The 25,070-nt window shown below is 42.1% G+C and overlaps 3 protein-coding genes across 3 annotated transcripts; 1 reads left to right on the top strand and 2 right to left on the bottom strand.

The window, feature by feature from the left end:
* Positions 1-171: 171 nt before the first annotated feature.
* On the bottom strand, positions 172-9,797 carry LOC139777333 (uncharacterized). The gene is made up of 18 exons (XM_071714671.1): positions 9,446-9,797; positions 9,228-9,354; positions 8,794-9,014; positions 8,336-8,544; positions 7,877-8,172; positions 7,689-7,792; positions 7,407-7,605; positions 6,511-7,062; positions 6,245-6,436; positions 5,916-6,131; positions 4,408-5,627; positions 3,322-4,009; positions 2,833-3,053; positions 1,887-2,520; positions 1,551-1,792; positions 1,123-1,327; positions 873-952; positions 172-674 (listed from the first exon to the last, which is right to left on the bottom strand). The coding sequence occupies exons 1-18, from the start codon at positions 9,671-9,673 to the stop codon at positions 534-536; spliced, it is 5,775 nt and encodes a 1,924-aa protein (XP_071570772.1). The 5' UTR covers positions 9,674-9,797; the 3' UTR covers positions 172-533.
* Positions 9,798-11,189: 1,392 nt separating this feature from the next.
* Galphai (G protein alpha i subunit) lies at positions 11,190-17,229 on the top strand. Its single transcript, XM_071714689.1, has 4 exons — positions 11,190-12,050; positions 14,524-14,708; positions 15,038-15,324; positions 15,601-17,229. Exons 1-4 carry the CDS (start codon positions 11,930-11,932, stop codon positions 16,076-16,078), a joined length of 1,071 nt encoding a protein of 356 aa, XP_071570790.1. The 5' UTR covers positions 11,190-11,929; the 3' UTR covers positions 16,079-17,229.
* Synj (synaptojanin) lies at positions 17,219-24,360 on the bottom strand. Its single transcript, XM_071714681.1, has 7 exons — positions 23,947-24,360; positions 23,097-23,451; positions 22,779-22,943; positions 21,469-22,523; positions 20,767-21,341; positions 20,448-20,622; positions 17,219-20,356 (listed from the first exon to the last, which is right to left on the bottom strand). Exons 1-7 carry the CDS (start codon positions 24,074-24,076, stop codon positions 19,332-19,334), a joined length of 3,480 nt encoding a protein of 1,159 aa, XP_071570782.1. The 5' UTR covers positions 24,077-24,360; the 3' UTR covers positions 17,219-19,331.
* Positions 24,361-25,070: the final 710 nt, after the last annotated feature.

Genomic DNA, 25,070 nt, shown 5'->3' with positions numbered 1-25,070 from the left:
CGCGATGATCTGCTGCCCTTGCTTAAACATATTTTAGAATTGGTTATGAGATTGATAAATTATTAATAAAACTTAATATTGTCAAAAATAAAATATTAAAAGTGTAATTATATATTAGTAAGATTATAACAGAAGAAATATATGTATTGGATATAATTCTTACGGATGATCTTTTACGATAATTATTAGATTTTATTGTGCAAACCTTAGCAAATAATGCTTTCAACAACATTTGTATGGCATGTATAGTAAACAACAGGTACAATTCAATAAACGGATTAATTAATTATTACGTTATTGATTGATTAATTTAAATGCAATAATTAATTAATTGAAAAATAATTAACAATACAGGAGAGTAAGAATAAATAGTAGTAATCGCTATCGCCGTGTTATAGTCTTGCTCAGTCAATTAAACGGCGTGACTTTTTACATCGATTGTTATAATAAATACTATAACATATAAATATTCATAATATATGCGCGAATATATACAAAATTCATTTTTACGCCGATCTTTAATATTTGCGGCCTCAATGTGGACCCTGTTTTACAATCCGGAAGATTATGTTGTTGTCGTCCGTACCAGCCAAGATATAATGACGGCCCGCATAGTAGAATGGCATCATCGTTCGTAAGCCGTTCACGACGTGCTGCATTTTCAGCTGGAATTTCTGAAAATATAATTGCGATTACATGTAGTTAATCCTAGAATTACTTCGTATCATTGGATTCAAGAAATTTTTTCTCATGAGAGTAAGAGAGAGAGAGAGAGAGAGAGAGAGAGAGAGAGAGAGAGAATTAATTTTTTTTATTAATAAGAAACGTAGAGAAAGATAGTGGAGAAAGAAACGTAAAGAAAGTAGATTTACCTCGGCAAACATATATTTGTAAATATAAAACCGTCCACTCTCCGTCGTAACAATCACAAATACATCGCTGTTGCCAAAATCTGTAGAAGAAAATAAGTTTGTGCGTTGTCACAAATAAATCACGAATAAAGTCCTTAAATTGCGATAATAATCGTAGATTTCAAATTGCGATCTTTGCAGGAATATGATATAAATATACGTGATGTGTGTCTTCTAATAATGTTAATTTATCATTTCGACTTAATCATACCGTCGGTGTAGAAGCACTCAATCCCGTTAATCTGATGAATATGGAAAATGCTTTGATAACTATGAAAGTTTCGAGACTCGGGGTCGTATTTGTAAATGTTCACGGCGTTCGTATCAGGATTGTCCAGCAGAACGAAATGGTCCTTTCCCTGCGACAGACTCTTCACATAACGGCTTCTGCTCGCGAACGTCCTCAATTGTTCGAACTGCGTTCGAAGAAATAAACAAAATTGTTATTTTACGAGAAAAGATGAAGTTAACTTTTGCATAAACTTTATATTTTTTTATTGACTTTCATATTCTATATATTATTTTCATATTATATATTTATATAATATATTTATACCTATATGTTTATATAAGTTAACTTTTTATATTTTACAAAGGGCTGTAATGTCAATCATATTCTTGACTATCTAATTATCGTACCTTTCCTGTTGTTGGATCAAATCTGTACAACGAAGATTCCGAAGACTCGCCGAAGCAACCGATGAGAAGAAATACCTCGTGATGATCGATTTTAAAAATCTGGATGGACCAAGCACCGACCGTAGGAATTTCCTGGATTAATGTTGCGTTTGTCGTTTTATGCACTCGATAAAGCAAGGAATTTGCGCGATGTGTCGCGCGTGTTTTATCATAATATATCGCCAGAACTATGTACACATCGCCTGCAAATTAAAAATTATGTTAATCCCCGGAGTCTCATTAACTTTCAATTATAATTTTAATAACAGATTCGATTCTCCAACGTGCCGCGCATACCATCGTGCTTAAAAATCTTGGCGTCTTTCAAGTATCCTTCTATCTTATGAAAAACATCTTCGTGATTCTTTTCGAGATCACTCGACGTCATCAAAGAAAATGTAGTGTACTCCGGCCTGGTTTCCTTCGAGGTACATTCCTTGCTACTTGAGACGGCATTCGTTATCACGTTCACGCCGAACATCTCGCCCGGATCGTGAAAATTTTTCACGATTTCCCCGGGATTCACTTGCCACTTTCGCATAGTTTTGTTTTCATTAAGTTCATCGAGTTCAACCACAGACTGGTACGTACACCAGCAGTTGTCTGGTAGCCCGCAAAATATCCCGGGCTGCTCGCTGTACATGTTCAATCTGATCGTGCTCTCATCGAAATGCACTACGTTGATCTTACTGACATTGGTCCCAGGTATATCCAGAGTCTTTTCCTCCTCTAAATAGAAAAAGACGTTGCGCAAAGTCCCGGACATTTGCGAGCTATATTCGATGTTCTGCTCGATTATTTTCCAACGTTCTTCCAGAATCTCAAGAGTTTCATTTATCTTTCCTTTGGGATCACTGACAGAACTCAGGTCCATGCCGTTTACTAAACCGGTAGTACTTATGTTTTGGATCTGAACGTCCGCCTTGAAAATCTGGTGAAAGAAACAATTAAAGAAATAATATCATACATAAGTTATATAAATGCAATAAAAATTTGGAAGAAATACTTTTTTCGATATATATATATATATATATATATATATATTATTTTTTTGAATATAAAAATTAACGCTTTAACACTTAAATATCGAAATTAGCTTGAATGGTTTGTAAGTATTTGTGTCAAATTGCAATGGCTCGAGTTGATTTTAATCTTGTAATCCTTTGAAATCTTCTAGCCTTGCAGATTTTTCTTCTATCTAATAGAATTTTATCCTTTTAATGTATCCTTTTAATATACTAACGAGATCCCCAAAGATATCGATATCTTCATCGATATTTTGTACACCGCCGTTATATTCTTTCATTATATCGACATTGTTAATTCGTGGCGCAACAACATCTCCATCAATTATCAAATCCTCCTCGAAAGTTTTTGTGCCAGTTATGATTTGCATCTCGTCAACATCGTTTAGGACAAAATCGGATGGGTGAATTCCATTCATTTTCTTTATATCCGCATTTCCTAAAACGCGACGGATAAGAAAATGTTAAGTTCTTCCTTCATGCGTTTAAATAATTTTACAGTTAAAACTTTATCGAGGCTCTCATCTTTTTTTTTTCCAAAAATGATGAAAGCAATTTTATTTTAAGATCGTGGAGAGTAATATAAATTCTGTGAAAGTTTCTGTTGACATTCGTATTCTTTAAATTACAAATAAGGACACAAGTAAGTACTGTCGAATTTTAAACGAATTTAATTTGGATAATTTTTGATTTCGCCAATCATTTACCTGTTACTGTAACGATACCGTTGAATTTCACGTCGCACGAGATATCGTGATCTCCTTTAAGGGTGACACGATCCTTTACAAACTTGTCGAAATCTATTCTGTCCAAATTTTGTAAATACACGTCGCCCCGCACATCGAGCTCCTCGAAGAAAATATTATCCGGCATAACTTCGTTGAGACGGACCGCGGCGTTGACGGACGCGTTAACATCGGCGTCGTTCACGTAGAGCTTCTCGACCGTGATATCCGTGAGGAACGTCAGTGGACCAACAATCGTGTCCTCGCGATTCTGCCTAACGACGGAATCATTGAACTCGAGAATATTCACGTCGTTGATCTTGGCAATACCCAGATCGCCGTTCACCACTAGGTTGTCCACGATGAAATCTTTCGCGAAGACTGTCTTTCCGTTTATCTCAATGCGTTCTCCATCGTCGATTACGGCGTCCGTTATTACATCTCGAATTTGCTCGATGTCTTCGTAACTACCGTTGACCGCCCACGCGCGAACGTCCTCCTCAAAAGTCACGTTTCCTGTGATAATTTGGTCCCTATCTTTGGTCACGGCGTTATTTAACAGATAAGAGACGGAGGCAGGACTGCTCGAGGGCGTGTCCCAGGAAATATTTTCGTGCACCTCCAAGAGATCGATATTTTTCGCGGGAATGTACAATAAGCTGTCATATAACTATAACATAGAACGAGAAAGCAAAGAAATTATGTTTTTTTTAGGAAAAATCTCGAATAAAAGGTCGATAAGATTGAAAAAGCCAGTGGTTGCATCAAAGGTATCGAAGCAGAGCGATTAATTCTTTAGTATTTCTAAAAACATAGTTCTAAATACAATTTTCAATAAAAAAAAGTAAAGACATTTTAGTAAATTTTAAATAATTTTTGCAGTACTTACAAATAAATTTAGAAATTCTTTAAAAGCATTTAAGTAATTTTTCTTACTCGCTTTAGGTATATATTTGAAGACTGCAACTCAAAAGAGAATCACGAATTGCTAATCTATGATTAATCAACGCGGTTGATGTAGGCATACAAGTCACTAAAATATTAAAATAAAAATTGTTGTTTTGTTACCTCGCGTACGTTGCGTCCGTTCATCTTTGGAGTAATCACATCGCCCTCAACGAACAGATCAGAGAACGTTACGTTGCCCGTGATCGTTAGAGGCTCGTCCACCCACATTAATTGCGAAGCGTCCTGTTTGTTGATGAAATCCAGTGTGACGTTGTCGGAGGTGATAACGCGAGCGGAGAAGTGTCCCGTTATCGTTTGTTCCTTCGATTTCGAGAGAACGCTGGCGATCAGATCGTCGAAGTTCTGTCCGTGAAGAGATTCCAATGTTATATTCTGAACGACCAAGTACTTGATGCTCCTTTCCGACGGTATCACGATCTCGCTCCGCGACAGTTCCTCCAAGAAGCTCTCGGTCGATTGCCCGTCCACTTGGTCGATCGTCAGGTTCTCCACCGTCAAGTCACCGTCAATGACGATTGTGTTCAGATCGGATTTACTCGTCAGATCCTTCAATCGCGTCAGATTCATCTCGATCCCGTTCAATCTTTCTACTTCCAAGTTTCGTACGTGGAATTCTGGTACCTTCAAAATTGTCAGCTGATGATCGTCGCAGATGTGGAGTCCGTCCTTGAAGAAGACTTCGCGACGATTGAGAAGACGAACATCGAGATTATCGACGAACACACGATCTGCTTGGACAGTGGGAAAGTCCGTGGTTCCTGAGAAATTCGCACGAGTCTCGTTCATGATGTCGTCCACACTGACGCCGTTGAAAGTCAGAGTAAGGATATTTTTCGCTCGGAGAGTCTCCACGTGCAACTTTTCGCGGATCGTTAGCGAATTTGATTCAACTTCGAAGAAACTGTCGTTGAGACGGTCCTCGTGGAGGAACTGATCGACGTTTAAGCTCTCGAAGCGCAGATTAGTGAAATCGCTCGGTATCTCCTCCATCGTGGTATACAGAAAGTCGCTCTCCGCGAAACCGTTGAGATACTTCGTATTGAGTTCGTCGATAGTGAGGCCAGCTTCCAGAGTGATTTTTTCAGTGATCGTCTGATCGGTGGATTTGGTCCAATATCGATCGAACATGTCGGTCACGTTTACCGGGACGTCATCCGCGAAGAGCGCCGCTGCGTTCTCGACCTTGATGTTCTGAACGTGCAGATCACCAAATATCGTGACATCTTGGTAGATCTGAAGCCACTTGTCGGGTACTTTTATCATAGAGCCGTTCACGTGGAAGTTTTCGGTGACGTAAAGGTTCGGCAGTTTTAATGTGCCTTCAGTGATACAAGAAATTGAATATTGAGTATAACATTTACATGGATACCAGTACTTGATCGTGAAAGAAAAATTTTCGAAATAAGAAAAAGTTAATTAATTAACGGTATAATATCATTCTAACGCATATTTATGTTATTTTACTGAATTAAATCTCTTTTGTATAATATTGTTATTGCTATGATATTTATACTATATTAGTAGTTATATTTATCACTCATTAATTATTAAAATCATAATTGCTCTAAATTGTTACAATTGACAAATCGATTTAATTAACGAATTACCTTTAATAACGTTCTCACGAGACTTTCGCGCAGCTTCCTCAACTGGCACTCCATTAACTGTTTCCGCATACAAATTTTCAATGTGTAACGTTTTGATATAGAAATCGTCGAAGCTCTGATTTGTTGTCGTTGTCATGAGTTTATCAGCGGAAACGCCGTTCACCATCTGTGTCGTAAGATTCATAATTTCCAGCGAGTTCTTATACGTGATTGTACCTGCGATAAGATACCATGAAATTGCAGGCAGCTGCTATAAAATCTGTCACCAAATACCTCTGTCGATTTTTACACAGTGTTAAGACGGTTAAGAACAAACTATCATACTCAACCTTTGATTTTCTGAGTACGATTAATAACGAATAGATCGTCGATCAGCTGATCGATGACTGTCCCGTTCAGGCTTTTGATCTTCAACTTCGGTATTGTCAAATTGGAATGCAATATAACGGTGTCGTCTGTATACTCGACGGAGCTGTTTGCAATAGCAGATGCGATTCCCTCGTCATTTTGCAACGTCCAATCTGTAAAGGCACCATTTGTACAAAAGGATATATCGCATCGTAGAAACTGCACCTGAAATTCTTATCAGACTTACACTCGGGCGTTATTCCGCAGAGAGACTCAACTTCGAGATCTTGCACGATGAGACTTTTCGCGCGTAATGGACGTGTGAAGTATTGTTCGCCCTCCGGGAGGATCATCTTCTCCAATTTCATGTCCACGTCGTTCACGAGATCCACGTACATTTGGTCGATCTCCAACTCTTCCAGATGTACATCGTTGGCTACAATCTTTTTCTTGAACCCTTCCAACATATCCGCAATTGCCCTTGCTTCTTGCTCCGACTTTGACTGTCTTGCCTGAACGACGTCGTGGACATTGCGATCGAGCTCGTCCAGAGCTCTCACAATCTGATGAGGTGGCAGAATATCTTCTTCGGCCGCAATCTCTATGCTGTCTATCGTGCCGGATTGTAAGATTAAACTATCGAAGCTCACTGGTTCTAAAATCGTCAAGTTCTTTGCAGATGGTAAGAGAAACTTCGAGGAAGCCTCAGCTTCTTTTATGGCCGGCATTCTCGCTTGTAATGTTTCGATCAGGTCCGAAAAGCATCTTCTTGTTGCGTCGGTATCCCCCACGTTGTTATCTGAAATAGAAATTTTATTCTAAACTTTTCGAATCGTCAGGCTTGATGTGTTCATAACAAAATATGAAAAAGAAACACTTAAACGTTCCGTCTAACATATGTGTATGGTATACACGGTTCGATAAATACAAAAGAATTAGTAAGATAAAGATTGAAGATGTCCTGTAAATATTTTATATACTTTTCTATATATTCCACAGAAAATTCATTATTTCTAACAAAGTAAAAGAGGATAGTAAAAAAGTATGAAAATAATATGGTTACGGAAGAATAATGTGTACACTTTTTTTTTTATAATGCTTGCTCTTTTACAAATGAAAAAGTAATCAGTATTAATTATTTACTTATTGGTACCGAAGTCATCTCAGCCTCCCACTGTTCCACCCAGTACACATCCTTTTCTGCAAGGACCAACGTTACATTCATCGTACGTTCGTTCATCAAGACCGTCATATCGACTATCTTCTGGTTATCCTTAAAACGTTTAATATTCTCGCTCTTCCAATCGGACGTACTGTGAAATTTGTACAATTTGACGATATTCTGTAAATAATTTGTCGCATTATTACCATTATCACGTTTCAAGTTCTAATTTATTTTAATATCGAGCGATTTTTTACACTCACATCGTGCGCCACAACTACGAAAGTATCGCCGTCCATGTGAAAAATACTTATCAGGCTATGCGGTGCGATGTCGGGAAGACTGAACCAATCCAGCAATTCACTCCCTAATAGAAACAGTATATTCTAGACAATGTTTTATTTAAAAGAAAAAGGAAATGAGGAAAACAACTCTATTGGAATGCACGAACCGTCCCAGCAGAGCACGTTGCTCGGTTCTAAATCATTTATCATCAGGATGAAGTTGAAGTCTCCGTGAACGTAGTGATGCACCGAGGTCGGACGTGCGGTGGACAAGAACTGTATCCTCGCTATGTTGCTGTCTTTGAATTCATATACCTCGGAACCGATCCACGGATTCTCGGTGTTGCTCTGAGCGAACACGATGATCGTCGATCGCCGGTGCTCGAACGTGGTGACCGATAACGCGCCGATTGTCATCACCTGGGTGACGACGTCCATGTACGTACCGGTCCATCGATAGATTCTGCAATTCGACAGAGCCGCGAGAGAAATAAAAATTCGAAAAAAAAAAGAAATATTTATCGGGGCATCTGTTTCTACTGTCTATCTCGAGATAATCGACAGACTTATTTAAATAAATCTGCCTCTCTGTCTCTCTTTTTCAGGAATAAGCTTGTGAGACTCACACGGACGGTATGGAAAATTTGTCGGCGTTGTTGGCGATGATAAGATGGAGTCGGTCGTCCTGTGTGAAAAATTTAGCATCTACGGGGATGCCTCTGTATCCTATGGTGTGGCGGAATCGTAATGGGTGATTCGGTTTTGCCGTGTGAAGATCGCACAGACTGGGCTCGTAACACACTAACAGGTAACTGGTGTTCTTCCACACGATGCTCTGCGAAGATTGCAATCAAGCGCAATTCATTTATATCGTGGTACAATGATTATAAATGAAGTTAAACATATTAAAAGCATAATAAAAGCATTATATGTATATAAATAAGGCATTTATAATATCAAAGATATTTATATTATATTATATTTTATAATATAATATAAAAAGTTATATAAAGTGTTATTTCAGCAGAGATATTTTTGAAGATCGAGATTGATATATTGATGTCGTTAGAGAGGTGATTCGTACCCTGACGAACTTAACGACGGACTCCTCTCTGATCCGATAAACTTCGCGAAATGCGTCGTAGGTCTCGTTCCAGGGGGTCGCGTTGAGAGAGGGTGCCATCACACGATTGCCGTCGATGATGAACACCTCGTCGAGCATATTCATGGTGAACGGCTGATAATCGCCTGTTATAGGTACCCTCCATGATCTGTCCCATTGTACTCTATACGATTTTTCTTGCACTGTAAACAAAACGCTTTGCTAAGTATCTCATCCCTCGATTAAAAAGATTATTTTTAGTTTTGATATAGAATATATGTTGTTATGTATTTAATCGGTAAAAATGGAAATTGTTGAACTTTTAGCACGATCGCGGTTCGTAGAGACATCCTCTTGAAAATGGAAAAAAAAGAAGATATATTCGTCGTTGGAATAAACTCGTTACTCGAACTTACCCGGCGACGTCTCTTGGATGTGAATCTTGATGAATTCTATCTTGGACTGTCGAAGTTTCTCGTCCAGATATTCGTTCAAGTCCGTCGCGTGCACGGCAAGTAACTGTAGAGAGGCACAAATTGCCAGCTGCAAATAGATATTGAAACCGAAGGAAACGCGTTTTAACGGCAATTCTTCTGCATCTATTTACATCGGAAAAAAAAATAACAGTACTCACAAATAGAAAGAGGAGTTTCATGGTTTTGTGATTTTGATTATGGATGCCGCGCGCCGTACCGAATCCGTCCACGACGAGGGCCGCGCGAACATTGAGGAATTTTCGGAAACAGTCCGCGTGATATTCGGGTGACCTTCTTAATGCTTCGCGCGTACGAGAGGCGAGTGTGTGAATGTGATAAATGTAAATAGATATGTATGTAGAATCAATATTATGAAGCATTCCCATTTTAAACCAAACAACACGTATCGCGAGAGCGAGACAGAAGATAACGTGCTACACACAGAAAACGTGCGATGTCTTATCGGAGACCTAGGTGAATTAACGGATATAATACAAAATAGATGAGCGTTCTTAAACAAATTTGTGAGGATCTGCTTCAAAAGAAGCATAAAAGCTTTTTTAAAAATATCTCTCGTGCATAAAATTCAAGTTAAACAACGAAAAATATCAAACAATGAAAAATATTATTATTTAATTGACTTATTTGAGGCGAAGAATATTGTAGCTTTTTTATATTCAATGTTATGTTATTAACTGTTTTCTACACATGTTTTTATGTACAATGTTATGTTACGACTACCTCTTCATCAAATCATTAGATTCGGCATATTCAGTGCTGTTGCAGAATATTAGCAAAAGTATAGCAAAATTCGTCATCCAGCGCGTGTCTTTAGATATACTTTACATATTGTAAGACATTGCCAGAGGAGAATAAAAAGAATGAGGGATAAGTTTGGCAAATTTCACTTTTATTTAACACTCGCTTTTGCGTCGCGATACGTTTATGATTTTCGTTACGTTAATTCTGCGTTGCATTCGCTTCGAGGGAAATGGACGAAGCGATATTATTTCAGTCGCCACGATTAAACGTCGATAGTATCACGGGAGTCGGAAACGTTAGAGCCGAAGTAGATAAAATACAAACTTTGCCATTTTTCATAACTGTAAAACGCCGATGGAAGAAAACATTTGTATTTGTATTTATTTGCAGTTTATTTAACACGCAAGTAGGACAATCTTTATGGTCCGCTTCTTCCACGTTTCTTTACGCTTCTTGCAGTTAAAGTAAAATAGATACATTTTTATGTTTCTAATTCCAAACTAATAAAAAGAAAGACGAATCATGAGGATGAAAAGTGATCTAAAAAATAAATAAATAAGACGGAACAACTCAGCGAGGGTCCCATTGGATTCTTCGCATTTGAATTCGCCTTCGATTGAAACGAAACATCCCAGGTAGCAGGATGGCGTCTTAAATGCTGTATCATTGACGTTAGAAACATCATTAAGACGTTATTATTTGACGTCACTCTGCTACCTGAGAATGATCAAGCAAGATGAATGATCCGCTCTCTCAAACTTTCACGCTTCACACTTTTAGCATTTAACCAGCCATTTATAAATTCGAACGTAAAAGGACCTTGCGACTGGTGCCGTAAAAAATGTCATTTTCAAATTTCGAGTCATAATTTAAAAGCAATTCGAACTTCCGCGCTTGCGCGCGTTAGAGAAAAGATGTCGCGCAGTTCGCAGCCGCGGCGCATTTTCGAATGCAACGCTGCGCTCGAAGTGGCACGCGCGCGCACTGGCCCAGCGGCGAGCGGCATCGCGCGCGCTGCGATTGGCCGGCGGTCGGCGCCGACGCGACGCGACGAGGCGACGAACGGCGAATCGCGGGCGCGGTCTCGGTCTCGAACGCATCGGTCGCGACTCGCATCTCGCATCTCGCATCTCGCATTCGCGTCGAACGTCGACTCGGACTACTGTGCCACTGTGTCGCCGTACTCGCCGTTCGAGGTTCGAGTGCGCGCTACCGTGTTCCGTTATCGAAGCGCAGAACGGAACGTTCGGGTAGTTCCTCGAACCTCTTCCACCAGTTCCACCTACCCGTCGTCGTCGAGTCGGCCCGTTTTCGTTCTCGGTCCGTTCGCGACGGGGAAGCGTCGGAGTTCGAGTGCCGGCGCGGCGCGCTGGGAACGCGACGCCGCCGACGCCGCGAGAACGCGGTCGCGCAGCTGCGTGTGCGCGACCGAGAGCACGCGCGCGCGCGCGCGCGTGCGTCGTGCGCCTGTGAGAGAGTACTGATATACTGAGTGAGTAGTGCGCGCGTATGTGTGTGTGTGCGTGCGTCGCGCGCGCGAGTGAGTGATCCGAGATCGCTCGGGCGCTCGCGTCCGTGTATGCGAGCGCGACCGCGTGCGGGCGGTTCCCACACGACGTCGTCTGTGCAACAAGTGTCAGGAGGCGACGGCGGTGTGTTGGTAGCGGTCGTTGGAACAGTGCGGTGTGGTACACGGTGTTAACGTGGGGCGCATGGTGTTGCTGGATCGGTGCGCTCGAGACAGGATTGGCTCGGTCAAGCGGGATCGGCATCGTTAATCGTCGGTATCGTCGTCGTCCGTCGTCGTCGTCGTCGTCGTCGTCATCGCCGTCACGACGACGCGAGGCTGAGAGGAGACCGTCACCGGCGAGGGCGCGGGGATGGGCTGCGCCGTGAGCACCACCGGCGAGAAGGAGGCCGCCGAGCGGTCCAAGAAGATCGACAAGGACCTCCGCGCTGATGGCGAGCGCGCCGCCAGCGAGGTCAAGCTCCTGCTGCTCGGTAAATACCCGCCTCGCGTAACGATAACCCGGGATCCCCGATGTTCCCGATATTCCCGAATTCCTCCGTGTAACCGGTGTAACCAACCATCCCCGTGCGACTAACGCGCGCGCGGAACACAGAATAATCGGGACGAGGTGCTTCCGGGCGCGCTGCGCTTCCACCGATCGTCGTTCCCCGGTCCCGGTTTCCGGAAGGTTCCCGGTTCCGGTTCTCGGGAGACGACTCGGTAGATTTGCATCCCCTGCTCGCGACGGCGCGCCTATACGGTATACGCCGATCTCCTTCTCTTTCATTCTCCTTCCCTCCCTCCCTTCCTCTTTCTTTCTCCTCGGTAGTCTCGGTACGTCGTCTTGTCTCGTCTCGTATCGCGTATATCGGACACACCACGCACCCGCCGAACGCTCCCGAAGGCGCCGCGTAGCCGACGATCTTGCGGAATCACGCCTGTTTCTGGCTGGCCGTAGTTTCCGCGCCTTCTCTTCCTTTCCCCGTGAATCACCAGCGTGAATCTCTCGCTGTTAGAAACGCTGTTAGGAAGACAATTTATTAGATCCTATCTAGCGTTTGATCCCGATTCACCGCCAATATATTCTTTACACCTAGCGTTCCCAAGAAAGTAGTCATAACATGAGATATTATATCTCAAAAGAGATATATATGACATCAGACATATCCCCATATCAATCCATTATCAGCCGGTCGTAATCAAGCGGAGTATCCGCGTGAGATTACATTTCGATGCCGCGTAGTTCCGCTCGCCTTCAGTTCCTTTCATGCCTCGTGAGACACTTTCCTCTTTCTCCTTCCAGAGTATGCTTCCTCGGAGTATGCTTCACCTCGTGTCCAAGGGTCAAAACGCGCGAATCCTGCTTGAAGAGAGGAAGCCGAGCTCCGAGCTTCCTCAGCGAATTTCCTTCCCCGTCTCCCTGGAGTCCTACGCGGTCGGCGGTCCTAGGTCCTACGAATCGAGCGAGGCAACGCAGCTTTTGGGGCCAGGGGCAAAGAGAAAGAGCTGAAGCGCGACGGTTGACGTTGCGTCTAATCCAGGCGCCTCTCCTGCCGTTCTCGCGCGACACGGCGCCTCTCGGTTAAAGCGCTCTCGATCGCGCGAACCTCACGCAAGGCGTCCCTCTTTCTCGCGAAACGCTTCCCGCGGCGTGTGCGTGTCACGTTTCACGTTTCACGTTCCTTCTACGGTAGAGGCGTATAGGACACGAAATTGCGATACGCCTGTACGTTTTAATCCTGCTGGGACCGTATTCTCGAGCCTGCCCTAATGATTTTCGTATGCGACTTTCTATTTGAAAAGCATTGAATTTCGCATGCGAGTTTCATGAAAACGATTCGAGAATAGGGCCCCTGTGCTCGCTCGTCTCATCCGCGCCGAAAAACCTATTATAAGAAATTACACGTGTTTCCCGCGGGATGGGAACGTCCTTTTGACAATAGAATTCGCGGTCGATTGTACGCACTTGCATATCCTGCTTTTAGACACATTGAAGGATTAGAAATCAAGCAATCATGTCATATATTGAAAGATTAGAAATCGAGCAATTATACCTGATTGAATGGATTTAAAGAAATTCGACTCGTTCAGGTTAAAATTAGAATTCGAAAATGCACGCTAAAAGAGTGAATCAGCTGTGACTCATTTCTGCAAACTCGTTTCTTTGAATTTAAATTTTAGTAAATGTTTCCCTCTACATATTTAATATGTTACAGATAAGATGTATGTAATTATTGAACTTATTGTTTGGATTCGCCAAATGTTAGTATAATATTAATTCAATACTAATATTAAAGACCTGGTATTGTTCAGAATTAGACGCGTGCGAAAAATTTCAAATGACCGAAATCGCGCAAACACGGACGTAGTAACGCGTGCGGCGTTACGGGAAACTTGAATCATCGGCCGCGTGTGTGAATCACGAGATTACGTCTCTCCTAGATCGCGCGGAATTATCTTCGTCTCGCTTGAGGAAATAAAAAATATTTGTACTTCCTAGGAGGGGGGAAAACGGTCGCCGCGACGATTGGCGGGACTGATCGTCAATCAGACGAAACTCATCGGCGAAAGCGCCGATGATTAATCAGTTAATTGGATTCGTTTGTTACGTATCTGGCGAAGTCTCAAGTGCGAGCGTATTTTGCATAGACTCGCATTGATTCGAAAATAGCCTGCGAGCCGCGTTCGTTAAATGAATTGTGGCGTTAACAATGCACGGCATGTCGACGATTTTAATTATTGTATCAAGGAAGACTCGCAAATTTTTCCATCGAATGACTGAATGACGCTCACGATACTGCACTTATATTTAATATTATTCGATATAATAATTTAATATAACGTATTTAGCATAATTATACATATGATTATCATTTAATGTATTTATTAAGTTCTCATTATTATATATATATATATATATATATATATATATATATACATATACATGCATGACTAAAATTCAAGGTGCTGGGGAGTCCGGCAAGTCCACGATAGTGAAGCAAATGAAAATTATTCACGAGACCGGCTACAGTAAAGAGGAATGCGAGCAATACACCCCAGTGGTATACAGCAATACGATACAAAGTCTAATGACGATAATCAGAGCCATGGGAGACCTTAGAATCGATTTTGCCGAACCTAGTAAAGCGGTAAGTCCTTTGCATCTTTCTGCTGGCTCGAAAATTTCGTCGTCCTCAAGAAAAATTGAAAAAATGCGACAGTTCGAGTTATCTTTTCTTCTTTTTATCAAAATATAGTCAACGTTATCTTCAACACTTTTTTCGTCTAGAAAATAGCTTTCTAATTTTATTTTAAAAAAAAGTAACTTATCAGAAAGAGTTGCTTTATTACACGAAATTTGAGGTAAACGACAAATCTCTTGCGTCAATCTAATATCATATGTATTATTAACTGCACTTCGCTAACTTTCTCGTGCTCCACTGGCATGTTGATTAATCGGCCTTGTTTTGCGTTGTAGGATATGGCACGACAATTTTTCACCCTAGCATCGGCGGCGGAGGAGGGCGAGCTGACCGGGGAACTAGTGCTATTAATGAAGCGATTATGGCAGGACCCGGGACTGCAGCTCTGTTTCGCGCGTAGTAGGGAATACCAGCTCAACGACTCGGCAGCATACTACCTTAACGCACTTGACCGCATAACGCAACACAATTACATCCCGACGCAGCAGGATGTTCTGCGAACGCGCGTCAAAACCACCGGAATCGTGGAGACTCATTTTTCTTTCAAAGGCCTGCACTTCAAGTACGCTACGTATCTTACATACATACCATTGGCGAAAGATATTTAATCCATTTTGATCAAATTGATATCATTGAACAAATTGTTCCTCTAAATATGCTATAATATGCTAAATATATATAAAAATTTTTACAAAAGATTCATTTTAATATATACACGTAAGATTATTGTCTATTTAAATCAAGCATATGTCATTAGGATGCAATGGTTTTATATACAAAAATATTTTATTATATAACTAAAAAGTTCAAGATAAGGTATATTATTTCTTGTGTGTAGAATGTTTGATGTTGGAGGCCAACGGTCTGAGAGAAAGAAGTGGATACACTGTTTCGAGGGCGTCACCGCGATCATCTTCTGCGTCGCTCTGAGTGGCTACGACCTGGTATTGGCGGAGGACGAGGAGATGAATCGGATGATAGAGTCAATGAAGCTGTTCGACTCGATTTGCAACAGCAAGTGGTTCGTCGAAACGTCGATCATACTGTTCCTGAATAAAAAAGACCTGTTCGAGGAGAAGATCACCAGGAGCCCGCTCACCATCTGCTTCCCGGAGTACAAGGGTGCCAACACTTATGAGGAGTGCGCCTCTTACATCCAGATGAAATTCGAGAATCTGAACAAGAGGAAGGATCAGAAGCAGATTTACACGCACTTCACGTGCGCCACAGACACGTCCAATATACAGTTTGTGTTCGACGCCGTGACTGACGTAATAATTAAGAACAACTTGAGTAATTGCGGATTACTGAGTTAAACATTCCAATACTCGATCAGCAAATTATCGAACAAGAAAGGATATATCTTAACGTTGACGACTCGTTGATCTTTATGAATTCGGGAGAATGACGAAGAGACTGATCGAAAGTTGTAAGAAAGACGTATCCGTAAACACGAATACATATTAATTATGCGAGGATTTTATTCACATATATACACATTCACACACAGTCACACACATTAGGCTCTTGGAATATTTTATCACGATATATTGTAACTCTTTACTCGATCCTTTAATCTTTAATCAAATGTCCTTTGTAAAAAAAATTCTGCGTAAATTTATCTGGATTTCTAGTACGAATGTTACTCTTTAACTTATTGATTTTACGTTCGGCGATTAGACAACGAAGTATTCTAAAATTACGAACAAAGTATTCAAAATATTCGGGAGTCATATATCAAGCTGAGGCATTTTACGTTGTCGTCAAGAATACTTTTTTTTTGCGCATTGTTTATGAATGTGTAGTAATTACTTTTGGAAATTAATTAACATATTGATTTAAGTAATCACTTTTAAAAAGATTTCAATTCCTTGTTTATCTCTTTAGGTTAATAAATTTTTTACTATTTTTTTCTATGAGATGAAAGCCATACTTCCGGATAGTGCGTAGAAGAAAAAAAGAAAAGAATTCGAGGCGATAATGTTAAATATATATAAAACATATTTTTCATTTACTCCCGATTAAGATCAGAAATGTTGCTTTGTTTTTGCTAAATGTATTTAACTATACTAACCAAGAACTAGATAGCTATTAATTTAGTGATATCCTTGTATATAATTTATTACGCTAAAAGTGATTACGTATTAAGTGAAGAACACGTCTCTGCTCATATCTTGCATTATAACGACAAATAGAAATTCAACATCTTGACGGACATTAGACATAGCTCTCTGTGCTTCTTTTTTTACAATATATATTGAGCAATTCGAAAGAAAATTTTTTGTACAAGCTTCTCTTTTTTTTATATATACATATACGTATTAATAAGTGATGAAACCGAGGGGTGTCATTTTCATTCCTCGATTCGCCAAACGGACGTAATGACGTTAGTATTAGTAAACAAGCAAGTCGAAATCAAATCTCTTTATACAGTTTAGATCAATAAATAAAATCTCTTCTTTTTTAAGAGCCGTCGCTTTCTGCGCTCCCGACTGATCTCTTTATTAGACCACTCAATACATATATATACATGTCCAATGTTTTACATCTTGTACAGGGTAAGGATCGATCTAATTGATCAAACGCATCAACTACGCACGCAAGCGTGAAAAAGTACGCGTTACCGAGGTGCAGGAGACAAAACCCGTATTGTACATGTAATATAAGTGTACGTCGGAAACAATTTCTTCTTACATTTACTACACCATCTTTATATTAATTTACACGTATGTATACGTCCACTTCCCCGCGATTAGAGCCACCTTTACATAAGTAGTGACCTGGAAGTGATGAAAATTAAGGGCGAATTAAACAGGAATATGTACAATTTATAATGGGTATTTCCCAGCAAGGGCAGCACATCGCATTGCGTCATGTGCGGTATTTGTTGAAAGTTGGCAGTTGGCTTGTTAGTTTCTGAAAATATCACCACAGCTTACAGATCTTTACTCTTATTAGTCATTTATGTGTTAATAAAAACCGCAGTATAATAAAACACTTGTTAGTACAAAGATGTATTTTATCTTGAGTATTTTTATTTTTCAGTAAGAAAGAAACGAAAAAGAAAATTTGGGGAAATTTAAGGAAAAATTTCAAATTGTAGATTTATATTAAAACCGAGCACAGTTATCGCATGTTAAATCACAGACGTATATAAATGCTCAGTCTATCATATACGTCTATGATGTTAAACATAAAATTTCTTGAAATGTTCGTAACACTGAGATCATTCTATATGCTTGTATTTAGATTTTTACAATGTAGCGGAGCAATGTGATATCTTGCTGGAAAACACCTATAAATTAACATTTTGACTCTGCCATATCATACATATTTTCTTGTGAATTATGACGTTTGTGTACCAATGACAACTTTATTTTCCATTTAATTCACATTCGTTGTTCATTCCGTAAATAACGTGACGGTCGAAATCACAGACCATCCGTATCATGCACAATAGGAAACGTGGTACTGTGACCCCGGGAGAATAAAAATAAAGAAGACTTAGGAAAGAAATACAGGTGGGCGTTGGACCCATTGGGACGGACGTTCTAGAAATTTTGATGGAATGTAAAATATAGGAACTTTTAAAATAAGATAAAAGAGAGAGAGAGAGAGATGTAAAACGTAACATAATTACAGGATAACCTTAAATTAACTGAATTAGCCGCCTTCGGCACCGCGTGCAAGGGGGAAATTCAGGGCAATTATAAGAAATATCTTATCTTGCATCCGTGAGAATACTGTTGTGTTTGAGTCTACCCTTTTCCTTCCGCCGCGTCATGCTATACACACGATTGGTTGTAAAATTAAGTTCGCTTCTCGGAGTCTTATCGTAGTTGTATTTTTGGTAGTTTTACGCTCTACGAAGATACCGTGAAGATTCCTAAACCTCAAAAAGTGATTCTAACATTGAGAGTTACATCTTAAGTTATTAATATACAATATAAGCAGTGGCAACTATAACATTATTACCGCAAGTATTTCGCCGTTTAAACTCTGATGATTACAGTAACACGTGTCCATGATATATCCAATTTTACAACGATTTCAACGGGTTCTGAATATACATTTTAAATCTGTGTCACACACCAACAATTATAAATTGGATTTTCGAAACAATAGCCATTTGCGCCATTTTAAACATTCGGAGCGAAAACAATTTCCCGCGCGACATCGCAAGAACAGATATCAACATGATTATATTATCACCAACCATGGAAACACAAAATATGGTGTCCGATAAGCTCAAGAACTATCTACGAGTATAAATCTACAATTAATTACGCTCGCGCGATCGGAGATCGAAAATAACTTGCGATTATCTCCGACTCGTGATGACTACCGATCACTCTCAGAGTAATCACAGATCGGGAAATCGAGAATCCTAACTATTCTACGCAGACCTGGAACTCAGTTTGGAAGTGAAGACTCGTCGACTACTGTCGCTTCGTCCGTTTAATCTCATAAATAATTACACGTACTAAGATTAATGCTAAACGTACCGGAAGTCTGGCCTAACAGGATATACGTCTCATTTATGCGTCCTATCTATTTTGCGTCCCTTTCTTAGTGAGGATTCCTGGCCGGAATGGGCGGCCCGCCGGTGGTTCTCGCCGGAACGGGTGGTGGAACGTTTGTCGGGGGTAGGCTCGGCGGTGGGTGCTGCGGAGGCGGCGGGGCTTGTCTATGCGGCAACGGAGGAGGTACCGAGTTGGGCGGTGGTCTGCTCAATGGTTCCTGAGCACCGTCCATACGCGGTAACGGCGGCGGCGGTCGATTTGGTACAGGATAGCTGGGCGATCCGTCAGGTATCTCCTCGTAGATGGCCGAGTCCGGCGACAGTCTCTCGTCTTGCCGATCATCCTCTTCTACTGCATCCGCAACCGGGGGCGTCACCGGACGCGAAAACTGGTTGGGGATCACGCTGAAGACACCAGCTCGCGGTACCTGCTTTCGCTCGTGAGCGGGACTCTTCGGTGGCTGAGAAGGTCGGCCCGGTGGCGCCGGTCTCGGGGGTGGAATCACGCCGTTCGGGCTGCCTCTGCTGGGCGACGGCCGCTCGGCGATCTCCATCTGTTCCAATCGTTGCATGGGACTTCGCAATGGCGAATCCGCCGTGAACTGAGCCACCGTGGTGTTGCTGCAGATCTCGATCTCCTTCTCGATCAGCTGTACCCAGTCAGGCGATTTCAGCGACAGTTTCAACGTCTGGCCGCACACCTGCGTCATGCCCTTCTTCGCCGCGGCCAGGGCGCACTGCCCATCCCTGAATGTCACCCAGATAGTCTCGCCGACGTAACGTACCAAAATCGCTTCGCCGATGTGGGATAGATCCTGTATCAGTGCGAACATGAGATTATTATCGAATACGCTGTCCATATCTTCGACGTCCTCCACCGCCTTGACTATTATCGTGCCGTCAGGTGGACCCAGATCCTGTATCACTTCCTTGAACACGCGCTCGCGCTTCTCGGGATCGACACAGTGTACGTCTATGTCAATCGTCGCGAGTACCGGTCGATGATCGCTCTGCTTCAATTCCGCCCGGCCATAATAAACGAGCTTTCCTGGATTCCAGTCTGTAGGTGAGTCTAAAATATACATTTTAAATCGATACAGAAATACAATTTATATTTATACATATACTCCATATAAATATCCATGTGATAGAAAAGAACCAACCAATATCAGGTATTTGCTTTCTGCGCTTCCACAGAACTCTGTCCGTCCATGCAGGCGCACGACACTTTTCGCTGGTGTCGTAATCTTCCGAGAACAGATCATATTTATATGTAGGAGCGAAAGTAACGGGTCCTTCCTGGAAGTTCTTAAAGACGTTGCCCTGTTCTTGTTGAACCTTAAAATTAAAAGACGCATGAAGTATTGTTAGCAACTAAACCTTTCAATATTACGATAAGAAAATTTGTTCATTTTTCCTCCATACGATTCTTTAGTAAACATAGGAAATATAGAATTTCTAATCAATAATATGACACAGTACCCTCAATTGATCGTATTGCAGTATCTGGTCAAATTCGTTTTGCTTGATCAATTCCTTCATGTCATCCTTATCCATATCGACTCTGTAGTTGAAGTCACCGCACCAAAACACGTAATCATGAGTGTTCAGGGTTCTACCCATAGGAAATGTTATCTTCCTCGTGATCTCGGCATAGTCGGCGTTACGTTCGTTCACCTGGGACTGACCGGCGGCGAAGTGCGCGCACACGAAGCAGAAGGACGTGGAGTACAATACGCATCTGATCGCCGCGGCGCCTTTGTTCCCGGTGGCGCCTCCCAATCCCGTTTTCACGCAGTCTACCGCCACGTCTCGCAGATACGGCGCGTGCACGGGTCGTATAAACAGATATAGACAGACACCGACCAGCTGCTGATATGTCACGAGGACGTATTCCGTATCCTTGCACAGCACCTTCTGCAGCTCTTCGGCCCAAGCCTTGGCGTTGTCCGAGCTGGCGGCCATGATATTACTGGCGTTTAAGTCGACGATCTCCTCGAATCCTATCGCGAATATATCTACAGGAACATTGTCCTGCTGCTGTAGGGATACCAAGGCTGAAAAGAGATATTACAAAGATTGTATTATAAAAGGAAATATCCGTCACGATATGTATATAAGGTCATTATAAAATTTTCTTCTCTTTTGTACACTATATAATGACCTAATCAGGAGGATACTTACACGAAGATTTGTTTGGTCCGTCGAACAACCAGTCTGATAGGGATACATCCTTATAAACTACGCTTCTAAAATGCTTGCCTCCATTAACGTTGTAAGTACCGATGCTTACCCTGAGATTCATCGTATCCACGTATTCGTTATAACGCTTGCACATCTCCCGTAAGAGATTCGGAGCAGCGTGTAACATGTTGGTTGGCAACAATAAACGTGCTCTGTCAGCTAATTCTGTATTTAATGTTGAGCCTAACAATAGGATATCGATAGCCTCCTGCTTGTTGGAGTCCAGTAAATTATTCTGTATCGTTCTAGCTGCCGATCTCGCGCCGTCCATCAGCTTAGAACTGCCCTGGATAGCGCCAGTCCCCGCGTATATCTTGCTGACCTCGTTGCCGTTGTTGATCCACATCTGACGAAACACTTCCTCAAATCTCGAGACCATTTGCTGCTTCTCCATCAGCTTTAACAGACCCATTTGTTTGCCCAGCATCTCGAGCGCGAAGAACGTTTGTACGCAGTTGGTTCGGTCCAAACAATCCAAACAGTTTGTCCTGATGGTGCCGGTCTGCTCAAGAATCACGGTATTGCCGGCCGCGTAGAATAGCGAGAACGACTCCAGGTACTTTTCAACCTTTGCTTTCAGCTTCGACAGATTTTTCATGTTTCCACCGCGACACTCTTGATGATAATCGAACAGGATGTGCGGCACATCCTTATGTTCCGACATATTATGATGAGTTTGAAACAGTTGACTCAACATCGCTTCCCCTTCTTTGCTGCCGATCAGACTGGAGCCAAGAAGGTTGACGATGATTTGTTGGCCGTATCGCTTCTTGATCATATCTAAATGCCTGTCAAAGGCGGGCGCAGACGTCTCGAAGCCGCGTGAAATCTTCACTTTGTGGGAACCAACTTGTATACCGGGTTGCTCCCAAAACAGCGGTACCGAACCCCTCGTCTGAACGTAGGACGTCACTTCGTTGTCTATGTAGATCACCTGTTCTGTTTCCACGAAATTCGCCACGTGTCCGTCATCATTGGTTCCTCTAACATTGAATCTAGACAAAAGGTCATTTTAGTACGTTTATAACAGAAGTCTAATAATGATATACTGTATTTTAATCAGGCCATATGTTCCGACAGATTTGTTTTATATCACAACGCAATATGGATTAGTCATATGTTTATTGCACGAGACGTACTTTTTATCAAGTACTGATATTCTGATATCATGAACGAGGAAATATGTCTATGAATATGTATCCGATGTATCATTGTGTATTTTTCCATAAAATAGAGAAAAATGATCTTACCTAGTGCCAGCACGTTCGCAACTTAATCTCGACATAAGCACTGCTCGAGCTTGTCTGTGTCCAACATAGACAGTTCTAATCTCTACGCTGCCGCACATTGCTTTTAATAACCATTGACTCGTGTCCACTCCATATCTTAATAGATGAATGTGTAACATCCGATTCCTAATCGCAATAAATCACGAGATTAGATATCATTTTTGTCTGTATCACAAACAGTGATAAATAATTTGCATTTAAATCTTGAAAACTTTCTATTATAAAAACCCGATGTAAAAGAGCATCTTGTAACTCTTGTTAAGACCATATTGTACTGACCAGAAGAACCTATTATCCGTAGTCGTCGATTTGCATCTTCTCTGAGCGCTTAGGGTGATATCGAGCGACTCCTGTCCACCAGACCAAGAGAAATAAAACGTTCCGGAGTTCAGGACCTTCCTGACCTCGGACACGCGATCTTCCGTCCCTTGGCTGTAGAACAGAGGCAAAAAACTCGACTGTGTTATTCGGAAGACCTCCGATTCGCCGATCTTTCCAACAGAAAAGCATCCGGTAACCAGAACAAGGTACAGCAGAGTGTTCTCGCCTGCATTCAGCTGCAGAACACCTAGGCATCCGTACGCATCCAGCAGTTTGGTATACTTCGGCTTTAGGAATTCGTATTCCTCAGCGGCTGCAAGTCGACACACATCCATGAGAGTCCTCGGTTGTCAAATGGACAATACTTTTATTAAATACTGTTGTTGCATGCGACTGTTATCGCGCTTTGTAAAAGGCGGTTGGAAATAAAAATTGGAACAAGCTCTTCAACAAATTAGACAAAAATATTTTTAAAAAAGTCTGAAATGTAAAGTAATGACGCTAGCGCACAGTTCAAAATCCACAATCGTGATGCGGGATCAAAATGTTATGGAGTGGAACGGCAGCGGAGCTCCCCGAGCTCCGGTTCGCATCACCGTGACAGCGCGCGGCTGTCACAACGTTAGCTCGATTGCCCTTGCGACGTCTTACTTACGACTCTCTCTTCGCGAGCGAAACGCTACCGAGTCTACCCGATTTCAAATGTGGGACTGCCACAGTGAGAGGCGTAGGAAGATGCAGGCAGGTGGAGCGAACAGGGTCGGCGCCTCGCCGGCGTCGTTTCCGCTAATAGCAGCTTGTTACTTACAAAGAACCGCGATTGCTTGCGATTCGAAGAGCAGCGTCTCCTTGCGACCCCGCTGCTCGAGGATGACCGAGTGAGGCTTGGGTGAGTCTAGCTTCTCGTAGACGCGAAATCCCTTGCCCATTGTCGCCATTGTTGCGCGCCCGTGTCCCTCTGTTGCGGCGACGATAACGACGACAACGACGACGACGACGATGCTCTACGGAGCCGCGACGATCACGTCTGTCACAACACGTCGCACCTCGCACCGCGACAACCAGACACGGCAGACACCAAAACAATGTCCTCAGTGTCCTCACCGTGATTGGCGCGACGATGGCGGCGACTGAACCTGAAAACTGAAAACCACCGCTGGCACCGCTGTCAATCGTCGCCGTCATCGACAATACACCAACGAAGACTCGCCACCTTTGCGGAACACTGCATACGGAAGATAATAGGCTTGTTCGCGTCGCATGCCCCACCATGCTCCTAATCACTCCAACGCACTCCAAAAACTCATCTGGGGGTCGATTCTTATCTTGGGACAAGGTGAAAATTACAAAAATGAGGAAATTCACTAGAGAATTTACAATTTTATTTGTCGAAATCTAGTAAATCTGTTCACTTTTGTAATTTTTACCTCGTCCCAAGATACAGAATCGACCCCCTGCTCCAATCGCCACCTTTTATCCGTGATCCAAGTGCTCTTGGTGTTTATTGGAGTATGCGACGCGAACAAACCTAATATGGGATGTTTTGATTGGTTAACTTGTGATGACGCGACGCGTGACGCGCTCAGTGGAAACTCAGCCTGAGGGAAAGTTATTGAAACTTGGATCGTGGACACATTAAACTTGGATGCAAAACTGGTGTGTCCACGATCCAAGTTTCAGTAACTTTTCCTCGGTCCGTGAACTTGGACCAAGTTCTAGCATCGTGGACACAGGCCTTTAGCCCGGTGTCCACGATGCAAGAACTGTGTCCAAGTTTCGTTTAAGCCAATGAAACTGCTACTTTTCTGTAAGAGCTGCAAGTTGATTGGCTTAAATCGAAACTTGGACCAAGTTCTAGCATCGTGGACACAGGCCTTTACTCATTGCCAAAAAAGAAAGATAAAACGACGTTTTGCGTCGACTTGTCTCTTG

This window comes from Temnothorax nylanderi, unplaced genomic scaffold (assembly GCF_030848795.1).
Source record: "Temnothorax nylanderi isolate EJ_2023f unplaced genomic scaffold, tnyl_v1.0 TNYL_tig0145_pilon, whole genome shotgun sequence".
In the NCBI taxonomy this organism is placed as follows: Eukaryota; Metazoa; Arthropoda; class Insecta; order Hymenoptera; family Formicidae; genus Temnothorax; species Temnothorax nylanderi.
This window is presented reverse-complemented; position numbering and strand designations above follow the sequence as displayed.